Source organism: Cervus elaphus, chromosome 8 (assembly GCF_910594005.1).
Source record: "Cervus elaphus chromosome 8, mCerEla1.1, whole genome shotgun sequence".
Classification (NCBI taxonomy): domain Eukaryota; kingdom Metazoa; phylum Chordata; class Mammalia; order Artiodactyla; family Cervidae; genus Cervus; species Cervus elaphus.
Window position 1 is genome coordinate 16689761 of NC_057822.1, and position 24935 is coordinate 16714695.

The window sequence follows — 24935 nt, forward strand, 5'->3', positions numbered from 1 at the left end:
AGTGTGGACACTTGTTGACCTGAGCCTGCCTGCTTTCCTTACCTTTGGAAACCTCCTGAGATCCCAGGTGCTCGCCTAGACCCAGAGAAGACCAGGAGCAGGTGTCTACTCCGCAGGGTCTCCCCTCACTATCAGACTTCTCTGCGTTGGCGTTGGCTCTCTCCATCTTTCCCACATCAGCTATTGCTAATGACCCTTATGTTCACAGCTAAGACCCAGCCTTTCCTGTGAGCTCCCTCTATCCTTCTACCCACTTGACATCTCCACTTAGTTGTCCAGCAAAAATAACAGTAAAACAGAACTCTTGATTTCTGTCCCTTGTGCCTTCATCCTCTTGGAGTCAACTTTGAGGCTTCCCTTTTCCTCATTGTTTCATCCAGTCTACCAGCCAGACTTGCTGGTTCAGTCCCCACACTGTCAAGTGAAGCCAAGTGAAGTTGCTCAGTTGTGTCTGACTCTTTGCAACCCCATGGACTGTAACCTACAGGCTCCTCCATCCATGGAATTTTCCAGCCAAGAGGACTGGAGTGTGTTGCCATTTCCTTCTCCACAGGACCTTCCCGACCCAGGGATCGAACCCGGGTCTCCTGCATTGCAAGCAGATGCTTTACCATCTGAATCACCTGGGAAGCCCACACTGTACCTGTTCACTTTTCCCTCCACAGCCATCACCCTGGTCCAAGCACCGTCTTTGCCTGTCTAGACCAGTTCAAGTGAGTCCTACCTGGTCTTCCTCCTCCGTTCCCATTCTTTTCCCAATAGATACTGTGATTGCTTTGAAATCAAAACCAGGAGCTTGAGATATTTCCGTTTGAGAGGAGGATGAATGAGTTAATATTGGGTTGGCTAAAACATTTAAGGTTTTTCGTACTGTTACGGAAAATCTCAAATGATTTTTTTGGTCAACCCAGGTGGCGCTAGTGGTAAAGTCCCCAGCTGCCAATGCAGGAGACATAGAGACTTGGGTTCGATTCTTGGGTTGGGAAGAACCCCCCCGGAGGAGGAAATGGCAACCCACTCCAGTATTCTTGCCTGGAGAATCCCATGCACAGAGGAGTCTGGCAGGCTGCAGTCCATAGGGTCGCACAGAGCTGGACATGACTGAAGCAACTTAGCATGCATGCAATAAATGTAAAGTGTCCAGAAGTGTGCTTATGTAAGGATTTGCTGTTGCTCTGTAGCAGGGGCTGTCCACCACATCTAGAACACAATAGGAGCTCCAAGACCTTGCCTGACCTTGGTCTCCCCTAAAGTGGCATCCTGACCCCTAGCTCTTAGCCATACTGGCTTCTTCTCTGGCCCTAAAACTTAACATTAAGAGCCTCTTCTGCTTCGGGGCTGTAGGGTTTGCTGTTCCTTCTGCACAGAATGCTCTTCCCTCAGATCTGCTTGGTCTGGCTCCTTCTGCCAAATGCGCCTCAGTTCAGAGAGGTCTTCAGAGAACGGCCAGGCTCTGGCAGCGGGCCGTCCTGCTCACCCCACCTCTCTCTGCTCTTTATCAGATCCACTTTATTTCCTTGACAACATTTACCACCAAATCAAGTGATCCTGTTTATTCACTGATTTGTCCACAGTCTGCCTGCATCCACTAGAATGTAGGCTCCCTGAGGAGAGCTCTTGTCTGGCCTGGGTTACTCCTGTAGCACAAGGTAGGTGCCCAGGAAATACCTAATGACTGAATGCATTATTTAATTACCAAACACTCCCCACCATGTGGACTCTGCCGCCTTCTAGCTTGGATGGCAGGTAAGTGTGTGGGTCTCCATCTGAGTTGTCGCCTCTGATCTCTTTGCCTGGGGACCTTGGCTGGCCTAGATCCACAGACTTTACCAGACTGGACTTTACCAGTCTAGCCTTGGCCTCTTGGTGGCCTTGGCTGTCCACGCCCTACTGTGTCGTTACGTCTCACAGCAGCTGGTGTGGTGCTGGGCACCTGGTCAGTACTGATGTGTGACAGCCCAGCTGACCCACTTGCATAGCTACATGGGGAGGGGTGTTGGGGGGACACGGGAGCCAGGTGGGAGATACCATGGCCACCAGTGGCTATTACTTCTGGGCTTCCAGAAAATGCTTCACTGCCCCCTACTGGTGGTGCCTGCATCCAACCTCAGAACCCTCAGCATCCACGGAATGAATGACAGGAGAATTTACATCACAGCCTGGCTCTGACAAGCAAGTCTGGAAGTGAGGTCGTTTAAAACACATCTCAAGCAACCGGATGCCAGTGAAAGTGGATCTCAACACTGGTTCCCAAACAGTCACCAGAAGAGCAATTGGACAGAAGCAGAGGGTCTGGTGAGGAAGCGCCCTCTCCTCACGATCACCAGGCATGGGCTCTGGGGCTTGGGAAGGGCTCTGTCTCAGGCCTCTACACGGGCGGGGCCGTTGGCATGGTCTCCCTCTTCCCCAGGGAAATCATGGGACCAAGGACTGAGGGTCTGTCTGTCCCTGGGAGGACCCACCTGTCCTAACTCTGTGTTGGGAAAGGGGCCTGCCCTCGGGAGACAGAGGAGTCACCGCTCAGAGCGGAAGAAAGAGGCGGAACTGTGTGATGCTGGCACACTGCATGGTTTGAAAGTGATGGCAGTGATGCTGGGGTCCCAAAACAAGCCCCACCTGCCAACTGGACCCCGGCCAGCAACATACACACAGCTTTAGGGCTGGAGTGGAGCCTGGATTTAGTCTCTGGGGAGTCTTGTTAACTTTGTCACCAGAGGTGACCTACTCCAGGCAGGGCAGGTTTCCAGTCCACTCCTTTCTCCCTTCTCCTCCTCTCCATTCTCCCCGCAATCTGTGCTCCCCTTCACTTCCCCTCCTCCTATCTCTCCTCCCATCATCTCCCCATCCCCCAGGGCTCAGGGCTGGACACACACCCCTCGTGGATCACAGACACTCTGAGCGATACTGGACACCACAGTCAATAATGTGGGATCACTACCTATTCCTGCGGTCTTTCAACCTTCTGGTTAAAGAGGGTCTCGGTGTGGAGCTGGCTAGTCTTAACACCCAGCACTTGTCAAGTATCTTTGAACACACAGGACACTGACATCAAAGCTGAGATTTTTTTCAGGTACCCCGTCAGCCAGAATTCCAAGACATTTCATTTTCACAGTGTTTATATTTCCCATGAATCTTCTAATGACAAAGGGTAGGGTTTTGCATTTATGGCCCATTTGAAGATAATTTGGAAAACTCAGCACTGGCCACAGGGCTGGAAAAGGTCAGTTTTCATTCCAATCCCAAAGAAAGGCAATCCCAAAGAATGCTCAAACTACAGCACAATTGCACTCATCTCACACACTAATAAAGTAATGCTCAAAATTCTCCAAGCCAAGCTTCAACAGTATGAGAACCGTGAACTTCCAGATGTTCAAGCTGGATTTAGAAAAGGCAGAGGAACCAGAGAGCAAATTGCCAATATATGCTGGATCATCAAAAAAGCAAGAGAGTTCCAGAAAAACATCCACTTCTGCTTTATTGACTATGCCAAAGCCTTTGACTGTGTGGACTACAACAAACTGTGGAAAATTCTCCAAGAGATGGGAATACCAGACCACCTAACCTGCCTCTTGAGAAATCTGTATGCAGGTGAGGAAGCAACAGTTAGAACTGGACATGGAACAACAGACTGGTTCCAAATCAGGAAAGGAGTACGTCAAGGCTGTATATTGTCACCCTGCTTAGTTAACTTATATGCAGAGTACATCATGAGAAATGCTGGGCTGGATGAAGCACAAACTGGAATCAAGATTGCCAGGAGAAATATCAATAACCTCACATATGCAGATGACACCACCCTTATGGCAGAAAGCGAAGAAAAACTAAAGAGTCTCTTGATGAAAGTGAAAGAGGAGAATGAAAAAGCTGGCTTAGAACTCAACATTCAGGAAACTAAGATCATAGCATCTGGTCCCATCAATTCATGGCAAATAGATGGGGAAACAGTGGAAACAGTGTCAGACTTTATATTTTTAGGCTCCAAAATCACTGCAGATGGTGATTACAGCCATGAAATTAAAAGACGCTTGCTCCTTGAAAGGAAGGTTATGACCAACCTAGATAGCATATTAAAAAGCAGAGACATTACTTTGCCAACAAAGATTTGTCTAGTCAAGGCTATGGTTTTTCCAGTGGTCATGTGTGGATGTGACAGTTGGACTATAAAGAAAGCTGAGTGCCAAAGAATTGATGCTTTTGAGTTGTGGTGTTGCAGAAGACTCTTGAGAGTCCCTTGGACTGCAAGGAGATCCAACCAGTCCATCCTAAAGATCAATCCTTGGTGTTCATTGGAAGGACTGATATTGAAGCTGAAACTCCAATACTTTGGCCACCTGATATGAAGAATTGACTCATCTAAAAAGACCCTGATGCTGGGAAAGATTGAAGGCAGGAAGAGAGGGGGATGACAGAAGATGAGATGGTTGGATGGCATGACCAACTCAGTGGACATGAATTTGAGTAAACTCTGGCAGTTGGTTATGGACAGGGAAGCCTGGGGTGCTGCAGTCTATGGGGTCACAAAGAGTCGGACACAACTGAGTGACTGAATTGAACTGAACTGAAGATAATTGCATTTAAGCTAAAAAGGAAGCTAATTTAAAGAAAATAAGTGATCAGCTGTAAAACATAGCTTGACTATATTCTGACTTCTAGTTTACAAATATCTCATCTACTAATGTTAACAATTTTAGGTTTTAATAAAACTATAGTGTCTGTGGAAATCATTTTGCAATGCATAGAATCACTATGTTGTGCACCATAACTAATGGAGCACTGTAGGTTAATACGACTTCAAAAAATATTAAAAAATAAATTATATTGTAGGTTTCAAAGGTCAATAAAATTTGGGGAATACTGAGTTAAAAAATGATGATGATGATGTAGCTGCTATGTTGAGGTCTTTTTTGTGCCAGACACTGTACTGTGTTTCACATGCGTTTTTTTTTTTTCACCTAGTTCCCCCACTTAATGTGGGTTGTACTATTATTATCGGCACTTAGGAAGAAAATGAAGCATCAGGAGTTAAAAAACTTGCCCAGGCCCCAGAAATACTGGGGGTAGAATGGGGATCCAATCCCAAGGCTTCCTGCCGAAGCTCACACCCATGGGTGCTGCTGGAAGGAGATTCTAAGATGAAACGCTTTAGCTCAGGCACCATCTTCAAACGCCAGTCACTCCCATCTTACCCAGGGCTTCTCAGGTGGCGCTAGTGATAAAGAACCAGCCTGCCAGTGCAAGAGATGTAAGAGATGCTGGTTCAGTTTTTGGGTTGGGAAAATCCCCTGGAGGAGGGCATGGCAACCCACTCCAGTATTCTTGCCTGTAGAATCCCATGGGCATGGGAGCCTGGCAGGCTATGGTCCATAGGGTCGCAAAGAGTCAGACACGGCTGAAATGACTCAGCACAGCACATGATCTACCCAGCCAGTGACCAGCCCCTGAGGGCTGTACATCCCTTAGTTGGTTCTCACAACCACTGACCTTAAACGTGCTGTTATTCTCCCCACTTTAGAGATGATACCGATTCTCACAGAAGTTAAGTAATATGGGCCCGAACACCCAGTGACCTGGGCCAGATTAGAACCTGAGGCCAGATTAGAACCATCGGCTCTAACTCCAAAGCCAGCATCTTCCCATCCAAGATGATAACAATAACAAGACCCCTGGCCAGCTCTCTGCCCTCCAAGCACCCCATCTTATGCTCCCAACCATCTCAAGAGGAAGGTTCTATGATGTTTCCTGTTTACAGATGAGGAAACCGGGGATCTCAGCTGCTGTGGAATTTTGCGAAGCTTAAGGTGCTTCTCTGCTCTTTTATGAAGGGTCCCATGATCAGGCCGCAGAGCCTTTGAGGAGATGGTGAGCTCTCCCTGGAGCTTATTTTCTGGGTTGGGCTTTTGAGCATCTATTCCCACCACACACCCTGCTGTGGCTGCTAGAGGTCTGGGACTGGTTGCCAGCGAGGAAGGATGTGGGAAGGGATAGTTAGGGAGTTTGGGATGGACATGTACACACTGCTACATTTAAAATGGATAACCAATGAGGACCTACTGGATAGCACAGGGACCTTTGCTCAGTGTTACGTGGCAGCCTGGCTGGGAGGGGGTTCTGGGGGTGAATGGATACATGTATATGTATGGCTGAGTCCCTTTGCTGTTCACCTGAAACTAACCACCTGAAAGTAACTATTGTTAATTGATTAAACTCCAATACAAAATAAAAAGTTTTTTAAAAAAGGAAAAAAAAGCTCCCATTACCACCTCCCCTTCTCCTCCCCTTCATCATTATTAAGCTTTCATGGCACATGGATTTGACAATGGGGATAATTATAGGCAGGAGGAGAAGGGGACGACAGAGAATGAGATGCTTGGATGGCATCACTGACTCAATGGACATGGGTTTGAGCAAGCTCCGGGAGTTGGTGATGGACAGGGAGGCCTGGTGTGCTGCAGTCCACGGGGTTGCAAAGTCGGACACCACTGAGCAATTGAACTGATAATTCAAGGTACTCTCAGTGCCAGCTCAGATCCTCCTTGTGGCCTTGCACATCCATTGCCCAGTCTTATGAATTATGAACTCTGTCTGCTGATGGCCCAGAGCTGCCTCCTTCCCCAGGAACTTGTCCTCACCCAAACAGGAGCCACTTTTTCACAAAGACACGCACTCCCAACCTCTCCCGATAGCTAACGACTGACTCACAGAAGAGCAAGAAAGGCCAACCCTCTTGCCTCAAGGCTAGACCCCCTCTGGGTGTCATTCAGCCTCCAGACCAGCCCGGACCAGGCTAAGTGGACTTCAGCTGAGACCTCATTCTTGCTTTGCTCCATCCCCTCCCTCTGTGGACTCCCTCCCTCTTTTTCCCTCACTAAATCCTGTGCACCCAAATCCTTGTCTCAGGCTCTGCTGCTAGGGAGCCCAGCCTGAGACAGGGGAGGGTCCAAGATGTTGCATAAGGCAGGTTCCCTGCCCTCAGGGATCTTGTACTAGAACGTGGAGACAGTCCACCTATGTACGTAAAAATCACCCACAGTACAGGATGGAATAGGCTGGAGAGAACAGTGATTTAAAAGATGGGAGAAAGTTTCTGTGGAACACGAAGTTCACAGAGGACAACAAGGGCTGGAAACAGTGGGAACCGCAGGGAGACAGTTCAGAGGAAAAGCTCCAAGAGGTGTAGGACCCTCTGGCTCACCTCTCCTGTCTCCTCCTAGCTGGTGTTTGTGATGAGATGAACCACCCCAGGTCAGCAGGGAACAGGGAGATCTCTGTTTTGACGATCCCAACAACAGGTCTAGCATTGTCCATGAGTGTCCAGGGCTGCCCCAGAAAGCCATGCCAGTGGGCCCTGAGGCCAGAAATGAGTCTGTCACTCTCGAGTTTTCCCTGAAAGGCTGGGGGCCTTGGTGCCCCATAAAGACCTCCTCCTTTCAGAGAAGGGACAGATGCTCCCCATACTACAGGGCTGGCGAGTCGATGGGCTTGAGGATCACTCTGCAAAGGGCCACGGGCATGAAACGTGTCCACATACCTGCCGGACTGCGGGCCTGGGGACTTGTTCACAAAGATTCAAGGATGTAGTAGGCAGCTCCTAGGGCTCCCAGAGCCACAGCAACAGTTCCGAGGGCTCGGAGCACGCGAATTACGATGAGTGGAATGTTTTCTTGAAGGTCTTCTGCAGAGCAAAGCAGAGAACCCATGGGTTGGGGGCTGCTGGGCTTTAGTGCTCATCCCTAGGCAGGGGAAAGTGGAAACCACGGGGCCCCTGAGGATCACAGGAACACCCATCTCCCCACTAAAGGTCCTCCTCTCAAGGGAATACAGCTCCTTTCATCTGTTTCAATAACACTCCACAGGACTCCCTCCAGGATCCGGGGTTGGGCTGGCCGGGATGCCAGCTCCCCTGGACACTCAGAGAGAAGATGACAAGGTGTTTAAGGCCGCTGTGTGCCAGGCCCTGTGCTAAACACCTCCCTCCCACCCAGTGTCCTCCTCAAGCCTCACAATCCCCCTGTGGAGGAGTCCTGCCGAGTAGCTCTGTTCTGGAGATTAGGCAACTGAGGAAGCCACATATTACACCCCCACAAAGCAGGTGGGAAAGGAAAGTGTACGATGCTGCTAGTAAGTCTGAGGAAAGTGAAAATGAAATCCCTCAGTCGTGTCTGACTCTTTGCGACCCCATGGACTTCAGCCTACCAGGCTCCTCTGCCCATGGGATTTTCCAGGCAAGAGTACTGGAGTGGGCTGCCATTTCCTTCTCCAGGGGATCTTCCCAACCAAGGGATCGAACCCAGGTCTCCAGCACTGCAGGCAGACATGGAAGGCACTCAGAAAAAGCAGTAGCCATTTGGACAAAAACCCTATTAGAGATTCTTACTTAATATTTAAGCACTTAAAATTTTTTAATTTAAAATAATTTTAAAATAATTAAAATTTTAATTTAATTTAATGTATTTAAAGCCAGAGCCAACACTCCACTCCACATAGAAATGGAAATGTTACAGAAGCAGGTGTGAACTTGAGCAGAATTAGGTGCACGCCCGACACCAGCCAGACTAAACCTCGGCCCCTCCCCTTCACGTTCCTATTTCTGAGCCTCACTTGTGCCTTTTCCTCCACCCGGGATCCTTCCCCTTTAAAATAGGTGTGTGTGTGTGTGTGTGTGTGTGTGTGTGTGTGTGTGTGTGTGTGTGTACGCACGTGTGTATGCGTGTGCTCGAGGATCCTAAAATCCTTCCAGATTCAGCTCAGATATGACTGATACTACAGCATCCACCTGGACCCCAGCTCAGGAGCGAAGCTCTTTGAACATCTCTTTTGGGACACAGATCACTTCCTGGTTTGCATCGGAGTTTCTAGAAGCATGTCTTAGCTTACCATGTAGAAAGTGAAAGTGAAAGTCTCTCAGTCTTGTGCGACTCTTCGCGACCCATGGGCTGCACAGTCCATGGAATTCTCCAGGCCAGAATACTGGGGTGGGTAGCCGTTCCCTTTTCCAGGGGATCTTCCCAACCCAGGGGTCGAACCCAGGTCTCCCGCATTGCAGGTGAATGCTTTACCAGCTTAGCCACTGGGGAAGCCCATGACCCACTGAGGCCAAGGGCAATTTCATAAACAGAGAGATGAGTGAAGAACCAGTCCCTGGGGCAAAGGAAGCGGGCAGCTAAGGGCTCTGGCCTTGTGGGGAGGGGAGGTGGGCCTTTCCCCTTGGTCTGGTGGCCACGGAAGGAGCACAAATCAGATACCATGTGGACGGCACAGTTTGTAAGGGTGAAGTTCCCGGTTCTGGTTTTCCTCACCGTGCCTAGCATCCTATGCAGAGGAGGTTTCCTACTTGGTGCTTTGTGAATCCATGGTGCTCCTTGGCACCAGATGGATGAATGTTCTGAGTGGAAAGACAGCTGATCATGGCACTGGGGGGGGGGTGGGGCAGGCCCTTCCTAGCCAGGACTTACCAGGTAGCAGAGCATTTTAGCGCTGGTGTGTTCTCCCAACACACCTGGGTATCTGTTTGCCTCACTTCACAAGGCTGAGAGATGCTGATTTTTAAGAATGTATACAACAGAGGGGAGTTGGCCGGGGAGGGGCGGGAAGAGGAGTAGAATGGAGATGGGGGTGGGTGGGCTCTGCTTTAGGGTGGGTGATGCCCAGGTGGAAGACATTTCCTGTGGACATGTGTGAGATCTGAGTATAAGTGGGGCTGCCCTGGGTCCCAGAGCTGGGGGGAGGCGGAGGTCCTGCTCCAGCCCTTGGACGTAGCCCTGCGCCACTGAAAAAGCCACTGGAGAAGTTCCCTGGACAGGTGTCTTCCCACCAGGGGAAGTGGCAGCCACCCGGGGGCTTTGTGGGAGAGGAAGAGAAGGGTGAGGCGGTGGGGGCCACTGGGTCAGGGACAGACCCCTGTGGGGCTGCCAGGAATAGCCTGAGACCTGCTGAAGGAGGGGGAGGACTTCCTCTCACCAAGGGGTACGTGACTTACAGTCACATGTATCTCTAAATTCTGGGCAACGTTCACATGCAGGTCAAGAATGGGAAGCTTTCAGCTGTGGCACAGGCCACGGAAAGAGGCGGTGGCCTGACAGAGCATTTATTCACCAAGCTTCTGAGTGACAGGGAGCTTATGACGGAGGGGCTGTGGGAGAGTGTGCTCTGAAGCAAAGAAAAATGAACCCCCAAAGGAGAAAATCGGCACCTCTCTGTGCAGGTGGGTCCAGGCAGAAAAGGCCAGAAGCCCCACAGGAGGAAGCAGCTTTCCTCGCGGTCCTGGAGTCCCCGGAGGAGGCTGAGTGCACGCATGTGCGTGCTGAGTCGCTTTAGTCGTTTCTGACTCTTTGTGACCCTGGGGACCACAGCCTGCCAGGCTCCTCTGTCCATAGGACTGCAAATATGAGGTGTGCCCAAGATCCAGAACCCCCCCCCCCCCCCACAGGCTGCAGAACCTGTAAAAGGTGAGGAGGTTTGGGAATCCTCTCCCTGACATGGTCGGCCAGGCCCGAGGCAGAAGGACATCAAAGATGCGGCTGTGGCAGAGGCCCAGACGGCGCCAGCAAGCAGAACTGCCAGGGCAAACGGAACAGGAACAGAATGCGCGCGGGCCCACTCGAACCAGAGGCCCTGCTGGATAGAGAAGGAGAGAGGTGAGGGGCCCACTGCTGAGGAGGTGTCCAAGCGTGGAGCAGTAGCCTGTGTAGAGGAGAGAGGAACGATTGCTTGGGGAAATAATGCATGCTACCTGGGAGTAACACAGAGAACATCCCTGTAATAGCTCACACCTGGACAGTGCTCTGTATGGCATTATCCATCGCATCTCATTGTCAGCAATCCTGGGATGGAGAATATTGTTATCCTCAGCTTACAAATAAGGGGACTGAGGCTCAAAGAATATCGAAGATGTGCCCTGATAGTAAGGAGATGGAAGAACTGGGCTTCCGCTCAGGATTACTAACTTGCAATTTGGGGCTCTTTCCACGGAATTTGAGGGAAGGGATGGAAGCAGAGGACTGCCCATTCTAGGAGAGGTGGCATTGACATTCCTGCAACCGGAGCGGCCACGTTCCATTTTTCTGGAGCTCACAGATTCATCCAGAAGACAACCACTCCAGTGGACCATCTTTGAGATCCTTTCCTATGCTCATCTCCCCTTGCTGTCCTGAGCTGCGGATCCCAGAGGAACTTGGAGACAGCGCCCTCTGCTGTTTTGCAAGAGGACTTCTGGCTAGATCATTCCCTCCTGTAACTACTTCCGCCTTGGCTCCCTCTTCCTTTTTTATATTTTTTAAAATATATATTTGGCTGCACTGGGTCTTAGTTGCAGCATGCAGGATCTTTGATCATTGTTGTGGCATGTGAGATCTTTAGTTGTGGCATGCGAACTCTTACTTGAGGCATGTGGAATCTAGTTCCCTGGTCAAGGATCAAACCCAGGCCCCCTACATTGGGAGCTCAGAATCTTAGCCACTGGATCACCAGGGAATTCCCTGTCTTGGCTTCTTGACTGAGCTGCCAACCTTAAAGCCCAAGAAGCTAGTGATAACACCCATTCTGCTTAGACTTGCCCCAGACAGAAACTTTTCCTGGAAAGGGGAGGGACAGTATTCTAAAGATAAGACTTATCTTTTTTTCCTTTTAAAAAACTGGGAAAAAACAAACAAAGCAGACACACAATTTCCATTCCATAAAGTTTACCCCTTTGAAGCATTCAGTGGCTTTCAATATATTCATGAATGTATGCAACCACCATCACTAATTCTAAACTTTTCCATCTTCCCCCAAGCCCATTAGCAGCCCTGCCTATTCTCTACTCCCTGCAGTTCTGGGCAATAGATTTGTCTACTGTGGACATCTCATAAATGGAATCATACAATATGTAGGCTTTTTTGAGACTGCCTTCTCTCACTTAGACTAATGTGTCTGAGGTTCATCTGTGCTGCAGCATGTACCAGCATCTGTCACGTCTTTGATTTTGACTGCACTGGGTCTTGGTTGTGGCGGGAGGGCTTCTGTTGTTGTGTGTGGGCTCCAGAGCATGCAGGTTCAGTAACTGTGGCATCTGGGCTTAGTTGCCCCAAGACATGTGGGATCTTAGTTTCCCTGACCAGGGATGGAACCTGTGTCCTCTGCATTGGAATTTCGATTCTTAACGGCTGGACCACCAGGGAAGTCCCCATCATCTCTTCTTACTGCCAACTAGTATTTCATTGCATGGATGTACCATGTGTTGTTTATCCATTCATCATTTGATGGTCATTGAGCTGTTTCCACTTTTCGGCTATGATGAATAATGCTGCTGTTTTAGTTCTGGTGTGGATGTATGTCTTTAATTCTCTTAGGTATATACTCAGATCAGGAATTGCTGGATCAGACGGCAACTTCATGTTTAACCCTTCGAGGGTTAAACAGTTTTCCACGGCAGTTTTCCAGACAGTTTTCCATGGCAGTTTTGCCATTTTACATTCCCACCAGCAGTGTGAGAAGGTTTTGACTCCCCCACAGCCTCACTGAGGCTTGAAATTGTCCGTCTTCTTGATTACAGACATTCTTGTGGAAAACTTGAATTTTCTTGAGCTACAGTATTCTCTGCATATGAAAAGATCTGTATTTTAGAATATGGCATCCTTTATTTAAAAGTCCTCATCCCTTATCACCAACCTTCCTTCCCACTCTGGCTCCAAGGGAGACAATTCTTCCTTTGGCAGAAGAAGAGTGGGCGTCCACTGTAACCACAGATGAACCTCACCGGTTCCCGCTTTGCCTCTGTCACAAACAGAATACCAACGTGGGGGTGAGCCACACGCATTCATGAAAAAATGTGCAAATAGAAAGTCTCGTGTTCTACAGATCAGTTCTCAAGGCCGTAATCCAGAAAGGTTTATCTCAGTGGTTGACGATTATCAGTTCAGTTCAGTCGCTCAGTCATGTCCGACTCTTTGTGACCCCTTGGACTGCAGCACACCAGGCTTCCCTGTCCATCACCATCTCCCGGAGTTTACTCAAACTCATGTCCATCGAATTGATGATGCCATCCAACCATCTCATCCTCTGTCGTCCCCTTCTCCTCCCGCCTTCAATCTTTCCCAGCATCAGGGTCTTTTCCAGGGAGTCAGTTCTTTGCATCAGGTGGCCAAAGTATTGGAGTCTCAGCTTCAGCATCAGTCCTTCCAATGAATATTCAGGACTGATCTCCTTTAGGATGGACTGGTTGGATCTCCTTGCAGTCCAAGGGACTCTCAAGAGTCTTCTCCAACACCACAGTTCAAAAGCATCAATTCTTTGGCACTCAGCTTTCTTTATAGTCCAACTCTCACATCCACACATGACCACTGGAAAAACCATAGCCTTGACTAGACAAATTTTTGTTGGCAAAGTAATGTCTCTGATCATAACATATACAATACTTAGTATCATACTCAAAACATTTCCGTATGTTAATGGATTGATTTCTAGCCACAGAAATATCGTCGTCACAGCCATACTTGGATTTAGGACTCACCCTTACTCCTCTCATTTATTTTATGTTCACACCATCTGAGAGGGAAAGCTGCGGCCCTGGAAGTGTGGTGGGCTCAAGACCACAGAGTCACGGGCACTGGCTCAAGGTGGATACAGAACCTCAGAAAGGATGTTCTTCCTCCTGGGCAGACTACCAGACCTTTGAGGATTAGAAGATCATTGCTGTAGTTGAGGGAGGATTCTAAAGTCAGAATAGACTGAAGTTCCCCTCTTAGTGCTACCAGCACCTGCATGAGAGGCAGTTGTTACACTTGCTTGAGCCTCAGTTTCCCCATCCATAAAATGGAGATGATACTAGTATCTCCTTTATAAGACTGTGAAATAAGATCACTTGGCTGAGTAGAATGTCAGGTACACGGTAAGTGCTCAGTGATAAATGTTAGCTATTACCATTATTAGTAGCGTGGTATTAACCAGACCACCTCCTGAACTCTGTTCGAGTTCTCTCAACACAATCCCATGCTCATTCAGACATTGGCTACCCAAGAAGATGGGGGACCACTCTCCCTGGACCGCCATTCTATTTTCAGACAGAGCTAATCGTTGGATACTTTTTAAAGTTGAGCAGAAATCTACCTTCTACAGTGCCTTCCGTGGATGAGTTGCCAGATTTAGCAAATTAAAATATAGGATGCCCGTGCAATATTCAGGACACACTTATTATTTATCTGAAATTTGACAGGGTGGCCTGTATTTTATCTGGCAACCCTGTCCATGGGCCCTTAGTCAGACATCTGAGAACAACATAGAACCAATCTACTCAAATCTTCCAGCTGACAGATAACCTTCAGCTCCCTCAACCAATTCTCCTACACCAGAAGGCTCTTGCTTCCCCCGATCCCGCTCAGCTCCCCAACGTGGACTATCTTCCTTGGACTAGATTGTTAGGCATCATTTATGCACACAAACAGCCTGATGAGGACAGAGAAAAGCAGCATGACCGCCTCCCTTGTCTTTCACTGGATTCTTCTATTAATGCAGCCTTGGTGTTTATTTGGGTATGTATGGCTCCCAAGGAGCTAGTACTACCACCCAGCCATGGTGAATGTTAATCTGAATACCCTGAGGCTGTCTTTAGAGAGACTCAGCATGGTGAGGAGTGACAAAACCCAAGAATCCTGGTCTCTTGGGTAAAAAAATGAACCCCAAACCCTTCACCCTCACCCTCACCCACACACTCCCCACTGCACAGCTCCAGAATACATATTATCCGTACATCACAACCCAATCAGAAGAGTTATCAGCTTCTGGGGCAGCCCTGGGATCTATCGTCAGAAAGCCTAGAACCACTTGAGCAAGAAGGCCGCCCACCTGCTTTCCTGGACCGAGAGGATGCTTTGGGGTTGGGGTCTGGAGACACGATGTCCCGAGCCGAGTGGCTGTGGCTGACTTCTGGAGCTGGGAGGGCTCGGGGTGCAGACTTCGGGGGGGTGGAGTTGCTGCTGTGCTGTGAGGTGCTCCCCGAGCTGGGCCGCTGTGTGGTGGGCCCCGGGCTGGGGGGCGGTGGGGCGGGCGCTGGGTTGGGCGCCTGGGTGGCCGACCCCGGGTTGGGCAGCTGTGCGGTGGGCTTGGGGCTGGGTGGCCGCGGGCTGGATCCGGAGACGGGCTGCTGGGAACTGGACTCCGAGCTCTGCTGCTGGGGGGTGGATTCGGAGCTGGCGCGCTGGGAGGTGGAGCCCCGGCGCCTGGTTTCTGACTTCTTCCTCTTGCCCTTCTTCATGGTGGATCCTCCTGACCTAAGCGTGTACCTACATGGAGCTGCCTAATGTCCCGGCTCCCTCGCCGAGGGGCCGTGTGCCCCTGCCCTGGGGGAAGGTTCTGGCGTCCGTCTGGGCCCAGGCCCTGAAGCGAAGAGTCACCCACCCACCTCCTGTGAGGTCACAAAAGCCAGGGTGGCTCTCACGGCAGGGGCTCTGGGGACAGTCTTCTCTGCCGACACCCGCCTGCTGCCCTCCGTCCTCCTTGGCTCCTGGAAGTGTCCGCAGACCTGGGCACCTGGTCAAGCCTGGCCTTGGAGCCTGTGGCAACTTGGACCCTGCAATTCTGCAAACTGAGACTCTCCTTTGGGGACCTGCCTGCTGGTGTGTCCCTGGGTCTCTCTACACTATTCCTCTCCAAGACACCCTGGCTGAGACACTTGCTCTATCACTGGTTTTCACGTACCCCCCACCCTGTCCAAACAAACAAACCACTTCACCATGCATTTTGTGAATTTTTGGTAATTAAAGATTTGAGGGCCCATGGAAGATCTACAGCCTTTTACAGTCTCACTGTCTGCTCCCCGACACCAGATTATCCCATTTGGAGTGGCTTCCCCCTTCTCCCCAAGTCGGCTCTTCTCACTGTGGGAAAGGACTTGGGTGGGTTCCCCAACTTTGATAAGAAACATTGCAATGGGGAAAAGAATTTCCACAAAAACATAACAGCTGTTTGGAAAAATAAACTTTCCTGAAACTCATTACACTGATAACAGTAGTTGCTGTTGTTCAGTCGCTAAGTTGTGTCTGACTCTTTGTGACCCCATGGACAGCAGCACGCCAAGCTTCCCTGTCCTTCACCATCTCTTGGAGTTTGTTCAAACTTATGTCCATTGAGTCGGTGATGCCATCCAACCATCTCATCCTCTGTCATCCCCTTTTCCTCTTGCCCTCAATCCTTCCCAGCATCAGGGCCTTTTCCAATGAGTCGGCTCTTCACATCAGGTAGCCAAAGTATTGGAGCTTCAGCTTTAGCAAAAGCCCTTGCAATGAATGTTCGGGGTTGATTTCCTTTAGGATTAACTGGTTTGATCTCCTTACTGTCCAAGGGACTCTCAAGAGTCTTCTCCAACAGCACAGTTCAAAGGCATCAATTCTTCAGTACTCAGCCTTCTTCATGGTCCAACTCTCACACCTCTGGAGAAGGTGTGAGACTACTGGAAAAACCATAGCTTTGACTCTATGGAACTTTGTCGGCAAAGTGATGTCTCTGCTTTTTAATATGCTGTCTAGGTTTGTCATAGCTTTCCATCCAAGGAGCAAGCGTCTTTTAATTTCATGGCTGCAGTCACCATCCACAGTGATTTTGGAGCCCAAGAAGATAAAATCTGTCACTGTTTCCACTTTTTCCCTATCTGTCATGAAGTGATGGGACTGGATGCTATGATCTTAGACTTCTGAATGTTGAGTTTTAGGCCAACATTTTCATTTTCTTCTTTCAACCTCATCAAGAGGCTCTTTAGTTCTTTTTCACTTTCTGCCATTAGAGTGGTATCTGCATAACTGTGCTGGTTGATATTTCTCCGAGCAATCTTGATTCCAACTTGTGATTCATCCAGCCCAGCACTTCACATGAGATACTCTGCATAGAAGTTAAGTAAGCAGAATGATAATATACAGCCTTGACATACTCCTTTCCTGAGTTTGAACCAGTGCATTGTTCCATGTCCAGTTCTCACTGTTGCTTCTTGATCTGCATACAGGTTTCTCAGGAGGCAGGTAAGGTGGTCAGGTAGTTTCATCTCTTTAAGAATTTTCCACAGTTTGTTGTGATTCACACAGTCTAACAATAGCAGACCATCTCTCAGACTCCCAACTTATTGTGCCAATTAGGAGACTATGACTCTTTCTTGAAGTTAACAATGTGATCTTCATTTTAGGACAGAAGAGGAAACAGGATTTTAAAAAGACAACTTTAAACTTCACACTTGGACTGCAACACAGAACATGTTCACAGTAGGAGACTCTGCCATTAATGCATCACTAGGTGAGTGAGTTTTCAACTGTTAACCTCGAGAGTCTGGGGGCTGATAATCTTGCCCCAGGATACGATTTAGGGTAGACCTTTTACGGTTTAGGGAGAACCCCTATGTAAGGCCAGACTTGACGTGAAATATAAAATGACAGGAAATATTTTAAGGATTCTAGAGCCTGAAAACACCTTAATGATTCTCTTTTTGCAAAAGAGAAACTGAGGTTCAGAGAAATTAAATTACCTTCCCAAGGTCACACAGCCGGTTGGAGGCATCAATAAGTCCCATTCAAGGCTCTTTCTCTTAGCGAGTCAGATAATTATACAAGGCTTAAAATTAATGAATTTTAAAATCCCCTGATAGGATTGATGAAAACAAAGGCATGAAGGATTAGAAATTAAAGGAAGCTCAGATCAATAAAGCTGGGTTGAATCTTGTTGACCCTTAGCGTAAGGAGGTTCACAGAACAGGTGAGTCTGTAAGAAGGTGGTAATTCCCTGAAGTCAAGAGCAATGGATTTCTCAGCAGGGGATTCAATTTAGAATCAGAGAGACTGGAGACCTGAGTCAGGAACCCTGTCCCGATTTAGCAGTCAGGTCAGGAACTTCTAAGGCATTTATCTCTGCAAAATTTGATTTTCAGGCACAAATGGGCTTTTGGCTGAGAGCCTCAACTTGGTTTATACCATCGTTTCTCAATCTCAGCCCTATTGACATTTTGGGTGAGAAAATTCTTTGTTGGGAGGCTGTCCTTCACTGGAAGTGGTTTAGCAACATCCGTGGCTTCTGCCCATGAGATAACAGTAGCCACGACCCTTCTGTCCAAGTGGTGACAACCCAAAATGTCTACCAACATTGCTAAATGTCCCCGGGATGTGGTGTGTGTGTGAGAGAGACGTCGGAGCGGGGGGGGGGGGGGGGGTGGGAGAGAGAGAGACAGGGCATGAAAAACTGCCCCTGGTTGAGAACCACTGGTTTAAGTGAATTAGAGATGGGTAGACACATATGGGTGGGCTTCCTGCGTCGCTCAGTGGTAAAGAATCCGCCTGCCAATCAGGAGACCTGGGTTTGCTCCCTGGGCTGAGAAGTTCCCCTGGAGAAGGAAATGGCAACCCACTCCAGTATTCTTGCCTGGAGAATCCCATGGACAGAGGAGCCTGGCGGGCTACAGTTACAAAGAGTCAGACATGACTTAGCAACTAAACAGCGACAGCGAACGGACACATATGGGTAGCATTTCCTGGTAGCAATGAAAGAAACATTCCATTTCACATCAAAAAGCCGAAGAGAGCACAGAAAACAAATCCCTGTACCCCGGGAGAGTGATGAAGGGAACACAGAGGGTCAGACTTTGGGAGAATGAGGAGTCTTCCTATGGCCATGGAGAAAATAGCAAGGAGGTCCCAAGAAGCAGGATGATGGCGCCTGTGGAGTAAGAGGTTGCCCCAGAAGGATGCGGAAGGATAGCACTACTGCTAAAACATCTTCCACTCTGCCTGCGGGCCTGAGCACACATTCCAAGCCCGGAAGTCTGACTCTACAACACGTGACTCTGTAACAGCGAGTCACAACTCATTGTCCCAGGCTCATCGGCTACCTCGATGCTACCCACGTCCAGTTCCAGCTGCTGGTGAGCCCCGGAGGTCTAGGAACACTTTTTTGCATTTGTGGAAGCATTTCCCCATCACTTGAGCCCCTCTCCCTCTCAGAATACTTCCCAACATCAAGATCCACCTCAAGTGGAGATGGATCCCAAGTCTTTCTTGGGATCCCCAATGAAAAGTGATGTCTCTCCCTCTGAGTCCCAGGTCACATTCTATGTGGTGTGAGAACAATTTCTATGCTTGTCTTCTCTTGAGTTCCCCACTCCCGGGCTGTGGAGACCGAGGAGGGCCAGAGTCCAGAGAACCGGCTCAACAAGCTGCTTGACAGTGATGGTAGGAGGACAAAGAACACAGGGAATCGCTGACAGCAGGGCGGGCATGGCTGATGGGGGACAAGGCACCTGGGAACTGCATCACCAAGAGCTTGTTTTGAAAGATGGAGTGGGATTTTCTGGACTTGCCTGAGGATCCCTGTTGGAAGAGTCCCCAGGCAAGAGGCTTTCCTAGGCAGGCAAGCCGGCCATGGGAAAACCTCATGGACTATTTAGGAGAGGGAGGAGAATGGGCCTAAGGGGATGCAGCGAGGTGGTCAGGACGAGGTCCTGAGCAGAAGGTCCCCGATGCTGCTGGCCTTCTGGGTGCATCTGGGGCACCCAGATCAGGCAGTCACCATTTGTCCTGAAACTAGCATCTTAGAGCTGGAGGGACCACAGACGCCAACTGACCCTTCACCCCCACATGTCAGGAGGGCAGCTAATCAGCAAGAGGGGACAACTAGCTCTGGTCACCAGCAGAAGGGTGGCAGAGCCTCCAGGATTGGAGTCTTGACTACCTGCCCAGAGCGCCTCCTTCTTCTGGACTGATGCCCCTGGAAGGACTCTGGGAGGCAGAGGCACTAGGTGCTCATTTAAGAGCCCAGAGCCCTCAGACCCATGGATTAACCCATAGGTCTGGAATCCTCCCTAGGGTCTTGAGGGCTGGAGGTAAGAATACCGAAGTGAGGGAAGGAGGAGGGTTACTAGGCTAACACAGCACCTTCCTTATTGGGTTGTGAGGATTAGCCGTGAAAAGCCCTTAGAACAGCGCCTGGCTCACCATAGGCATGTTTTTATTGTAGTTGCGATTCCTTGGAGGAGAAGACTAAAGAATCAAGTAAGAAGTAGTGGATTTGGAGAGGAGTGGGTGGGCCCGGGAACTGGAGACTCCCAAGTGAGTACCTTAGAAAAGCGGGATTGGGAGCAGCCAGCAAGGGGGAAGAGGGTCCAGTGGACCGGTGGGAGGTTTAACTACAAATCAATTCCAACACTTTTGACCAGAGATTGCCTCAGCGAACGAGACACCTGGTGTGAGAAACCCAGCTCATCTTTACCCAAAACGAAGCAAGTGGAGGCATCAGGAGAGGGACGGCAGCACTGGGAATTTGTCTACCACTTGGGCTTCCCTGGGCTTCCGTGGGCTTCCCTTGTAGCACAGTCAGTAAAGAATCTGCCTGCAATGCAGAGACCCGGGTTGGATTCCTGGGTTGGGAAGATCCCCTGGAGAAGGAAATGGCAACCCACTCCAGTATTCTTGCCTGGAGAATCCCATGGACAGAGAAGCCTGGTAGGTTCCCAGTCCATGGGGTTGCAAGAGTCGGACAGGACTTAGTGACTAAACCATCCCCCACCAAGGGCTTCCGTGGTGGCTCAGATGGTAAAGAATCCGCCGGCAATGCAGGAGACCCAGGCTCGATCCCTGAGTCGGGAAGATCCCCTGGAGAAGGCAATGGCTATCCACTCCGTATTCTTGCCTGGAGAATCCCATCGACAGACCATGGGGTCGCAAAGAGTCGGACACGACTGAGCGTCCAAGACTTTCCCTTTTGGGACCAGCAGGGTCGGGAGTCCTTCCGTATTTGCACTTTCCCACCCCGGGGGCACCCCCGGCCACCCGGCGTTCCCGCCCCCTGCCCTCCCTCGGGCCCCTCACCATCCGTCTGGGTGGCCCTATCCACGAGGCGGGCGCAACCCGGCGACGCGACCCTGTGCGCTCCTCCGGCGGCGCGCTGGACGTCCAGGGTGCCCTCCGGGCGGCGGGGGCAGAACACGGCCGTGTGCACCTCGGCGGCGGGGCTGTGCTGGGCGAAGGCGCCGCAGAGCAGGCTCTCCATGCGGCGGCGCGCCTCAGCCTCCTCTTCGCGCCGCGGCTGCACGATGAGACCGAAGAGCGCGGCGGGCCGGCTGCGCTCCCGGGCGCTCACCTGCTGCAGAAGCAGCTGCAGCCGCGGGAGCTGGGAGCGCAGCGCGGACGCGCGGCACAGCACGAGGAGCAGACGCGAGCCAGGCTCTGGCGCCGCCCGCTGCTGTCCCGGGTCCCGGCAGCCCGGCGCCGAGTCCTCCGCCGGCCCGGAGCCGGGAGTCCCCGCCGGCGCCGCCTCGCATTGGCGCTCTGGCGCGTCCCTGGCCTTGCCCGGCTCGCACGGCTGCTTTTGAGAGCAGCGCTTGGACTTGGCGGCCGGGCAATCGGCGCCCTGCTTCCACGAGCTGTCCCCCGAGCGCTTGAGCCGCACCCTGGCGCAGTTGCTGGAGCTGCTGTGGCCGCTCGTGGCTCGGATGGACGAGGGTCGGGAGGGCGGATCGGTTGGGCCCTGTTCCAGAATGTTCTGCAGGGTCACACAGCACTCATCCTGCTTCCAGAGCTCGCCCAGCAGCACCACCTGGCCGTGGCCCTCGATACACTGGGTGGGGGCCTGCTGCTGCGGCTCGGCCTTTCCGTCCCCCGGAGCCCTGGGGGGCTGGGCCCCGGGCTCCATGGCCGATCCGGCTCCCTTGCCCCTCTGGGCCGGGGCCTCCGATGGCCAAGGGAAATACTGCCCTTCCCTGAGGCATGTCACAATACCCCTGTGCCCTACCTCTTCCCGTCGTGGCCAAGGGCCTCTGCCCACTCTTCCTTGGAAATCTTCCAACACAGGGAAGTTGCTGAGGGCGCCGCTGGCGCACTGGCTGTGATTAGTTTCGCAATCATTTTGTGTGTCTTTGGCGTCAAACGAACAAGTCCGTTTATCCCATGGATGGATCGTTATGTCCAAGGCTCCAAGTAAAATGGATTTCTGTGCATTTAAGAAAGCGATGGGCCCAGATGCTCACTGCACTTGGAACGATTGAAAAGCAGCGAGGAGCAGAGAGGCTGGTTCAATGGTGGCTGCACCCTAGGAGGCAGGTCCTACTCAGGTTCAGTCTGACTGCTTGCTCTCCAGTCTTCGACGTTATGCGTTTGAAATATTCAGTCTTTCCTGCCTGTGTTTCTCCTTCACCGGCACACAGAACACTTCACTGATGACACTTCTGGCCGCCGAATGTATTATGTGCTTTTTCTCCACCCACGAGCAATTCTGTATCCTACAGTTTTATTGGATTCTGACACTATCAGGTCTCACAGGTGGTGTCCCACAAGACTGACCCCTGCTTCCCCTCTGCTGATCCCAAGTCCAAGTGGTTACCTATGCTTCTGACTGTAAACAGGGGGTTCCTTTGACCCCCTCCTCTAGTCTGATGAATTTGCTTGAGTGGCTCACAGAACTCAGGAAAACAGTTTACTTATTGTTCACAGTTTATCACAAAAGGATATGATACAGGATACAGATGAAAGGACTTCTCTGGTGCCAGTGGCTAAAACGCCACGCTTACAATGCAGGGAGCTTGGGTTCAGTCCCTGGTCGGGGAACTAGATCCTACATGCCGCAACTAAGTGTTCTCATGCTGCAACTAAAGAACTCATATGCTGCAGCTAAGAAGTCTGCATGTCGCAATGAAGATCCTGCGAGGTGCCACTAAGACCCAATGCATCCAAAATAAACAAATATTAAAAAAAAAAAAAGATTCAGATGAGCATCCAGCTGGAAGAGATGTACAGGGTAAGGTGTGTGTGTTGAGGGGGAGGGGCATAGAGCTCCCATGTTCTCTCTGGGTGCACCACTCTCCCACATTTGTATTTACCAACCTGGAAACTCTCCAAACCCCATACTACGTGGCTTTGGGGTCAGCCTCCTCACGCAGGCAAGATTAGTGATTAACTCCATTTCCAGCCCCTCGGCCCTCTCTGGAGAATGGGAGTAGGGGGTGGGCTGAAAATTCCAAGCTTCTAATCATGGCATCACCAACTCGATGGACATGAGTTTGAGCAAGCTCCGGGAGTTGTTGATGGACAGGGAAGCGTGGCGTGCTGCAGTCTATGGGGTCGCAAAGAGTCGGACACGACTGACTGAACTGAATCATGGCTAGTTTTCCTGGTGACCAGCTCACATCCACAAAGCCTGCCCAGAGTGGCCTCAGTAGAACAAAAGATACTCCTATTACCCAGGAAATTCCAAGGGATCTAGAAGCTCAGTCCCAGGAACCAAGGTCAAAGATCAACTATTGGAACAAAAGATGCTCCTTGTGTTCTTAGCACTTAGAAAATTACAGGGGGTTCAGGAGCTCTGTTTTTGCTTTGGCTCCATCTCTTCATTCTTTCTGGAGTTATTTCTCCCCTGATCTCCAATAGCATATTGGGCACCTATCAACCTGGGGAGTTCATCTTTTAGTGTCCTATCTTTTTGCCTTTTCATACTGTTCATGGTGTTCTCAAGGCAAGAATACTGAAGCCGTTTGCCATTCTCTTCTCCAGTGGACCAGAATGAAGGGATGGAGCCAAAGCAAAAACAACACCCAGTTGTGGATGGTGTGAGGCTGTCACGGCTAACGCCATGGCAGGCAGCCTAGATTAGGAGTAGGCCTGGTTTCCCAGGGTAACATAATAATCAGGCCTCCTAGAGCCAGCCAATCAACATATGCCTAGCCAGAGAAAAGGGAACCTATCAGGGGAAAGCTGAAAGCCCCACGTTGGGCCAACAAAAATTACCTTGCAACTGTGAAACCTATCAGCTTGTGCCAACTACCCACTGTGTAACCAATCCGATTGCGCCAACTACCTGCTGCTTATTTTGACCTAATAAATACCTGAGAGAACTGGGGTTCGGGGCCTTTCATCCTCACACACCTGGTGAGGGCGGGAGGCCCTGGCTCGAGTCAGTAATAAATTCCCCTATTGCAAGTTGCATTGTTTCGAGGAGTCTTCTTTCCCAACCGGGGACTCGGACTACGGGCAGAACAGATGGGACTGGTGATAGAAGCAAGGTCCGATGCTATAAAGAGCAATATTGCATAGGAACCTGGAATGTTAGGTCCATGAATCAAGGCAAATTTGAAGTGGTCAAACAGGAGATGACAAGAGTGAACATCGACATTCTAGGAATCAGGGAACTAAGATGGACTGTAATTGATGAATTTAACTCAGATGACCATTATATCTACTACTGTGGGCAGGAATCCCTTAGAAGAAATGGAGTAGCCATCATAGTCAACGAAAGAGTCAGAAATGCAGTACTTGGATGCAATCTCAAAAACAGCAGAATGATCTCTGTTCGTTTCCAAGGCAAACCATTCAATATCATGGTAAATCCAAGTCTATGCCCTGACCAGTAACACTGAAGAAGCTGAAGCTGAACAGTTCTATGAAGACCTACAAGACATTCTAGAACTAACACCCAAAAAACATTCCTTTTCATTATAGGGGACTGGAATGCAAAAGTAGGAAGTCAAGAAACACCTGGAGTAACAGGCAAATTTGGCCTTGGAGTACAGAATGAAGCAGGGCAAAGGCTAAGAGAGTTCTGCCAAGAGAACGCACTTGTCATAGCAAACACCCTCTTCCAACAACACTAGAGAAAACTCTACACATGGACATCACCAGATGGTCAACACTGAAATCAGATTGATTATATTCTTTGCAGCCAAAGATGGAGAAGCTCTATACAGTCAGCAAAAACAAGATCAGGAGCTGACTGTGGCTCAGCTCATGAACTTCTTTTTTTTTTTTTTTTTAATTTAGATATCCAAGCACATACAACAAATGTCTGAACCTGCGGTTCAGCTCATGAACTTCTTATTGTCAGAATCAGACTGAAATTGAAGAAAGTGGAGAAAACCACTAGACCATTCAGGTATGACCTAAATCAAATCCCTTATGACTACACAGTGGAAGTGAGAAATAGATTTAAGGGACTAGACCTGATAGACA

The 24935-nt window shown here is 50.1% G+C and overlaps 1 protein-coding gene across 2 annotated transcripts in view; it reads right to left on the bottom strand.

Annotated features, from left to right (window-relative positions):
• Window positions 1-15313, bottom strand: part of SPATA3 (spermatogenesis associated 3) — a 28958-nt gene extending 13645 nt beyond the window's left edge. The window contains exons 1-3 of one of the 2 annotated variants that reach the window (XM_043909716.1): window positions 14818-15300; window positions 10437-10614; window positions 7529-7672 (exon numbers count right to left, since the gene is read on the bottom strand). In XM_043909716.1, the coding sequence (XP_043765651.1) occupies window positions 7567-7672; window positions 10437-10614; window positions 14818-15226 (693 nt within the window). In that variant the 5' untranslated portion in view covers window positions 15227-15300 and the 3' untranslated portion in view covers window positions 7529-7566. Of the gene's footprint in view, window positions 1-7528; window positions 7673-10436; window positions 10615-14817 lie in introns of both variants that reach the window. The other variant, XM_043909715.1, reaches the window with a different exon arrangement.
• Between the last annotated feature and the right edge of the window lie 9622 nt (window positions 15314-24935).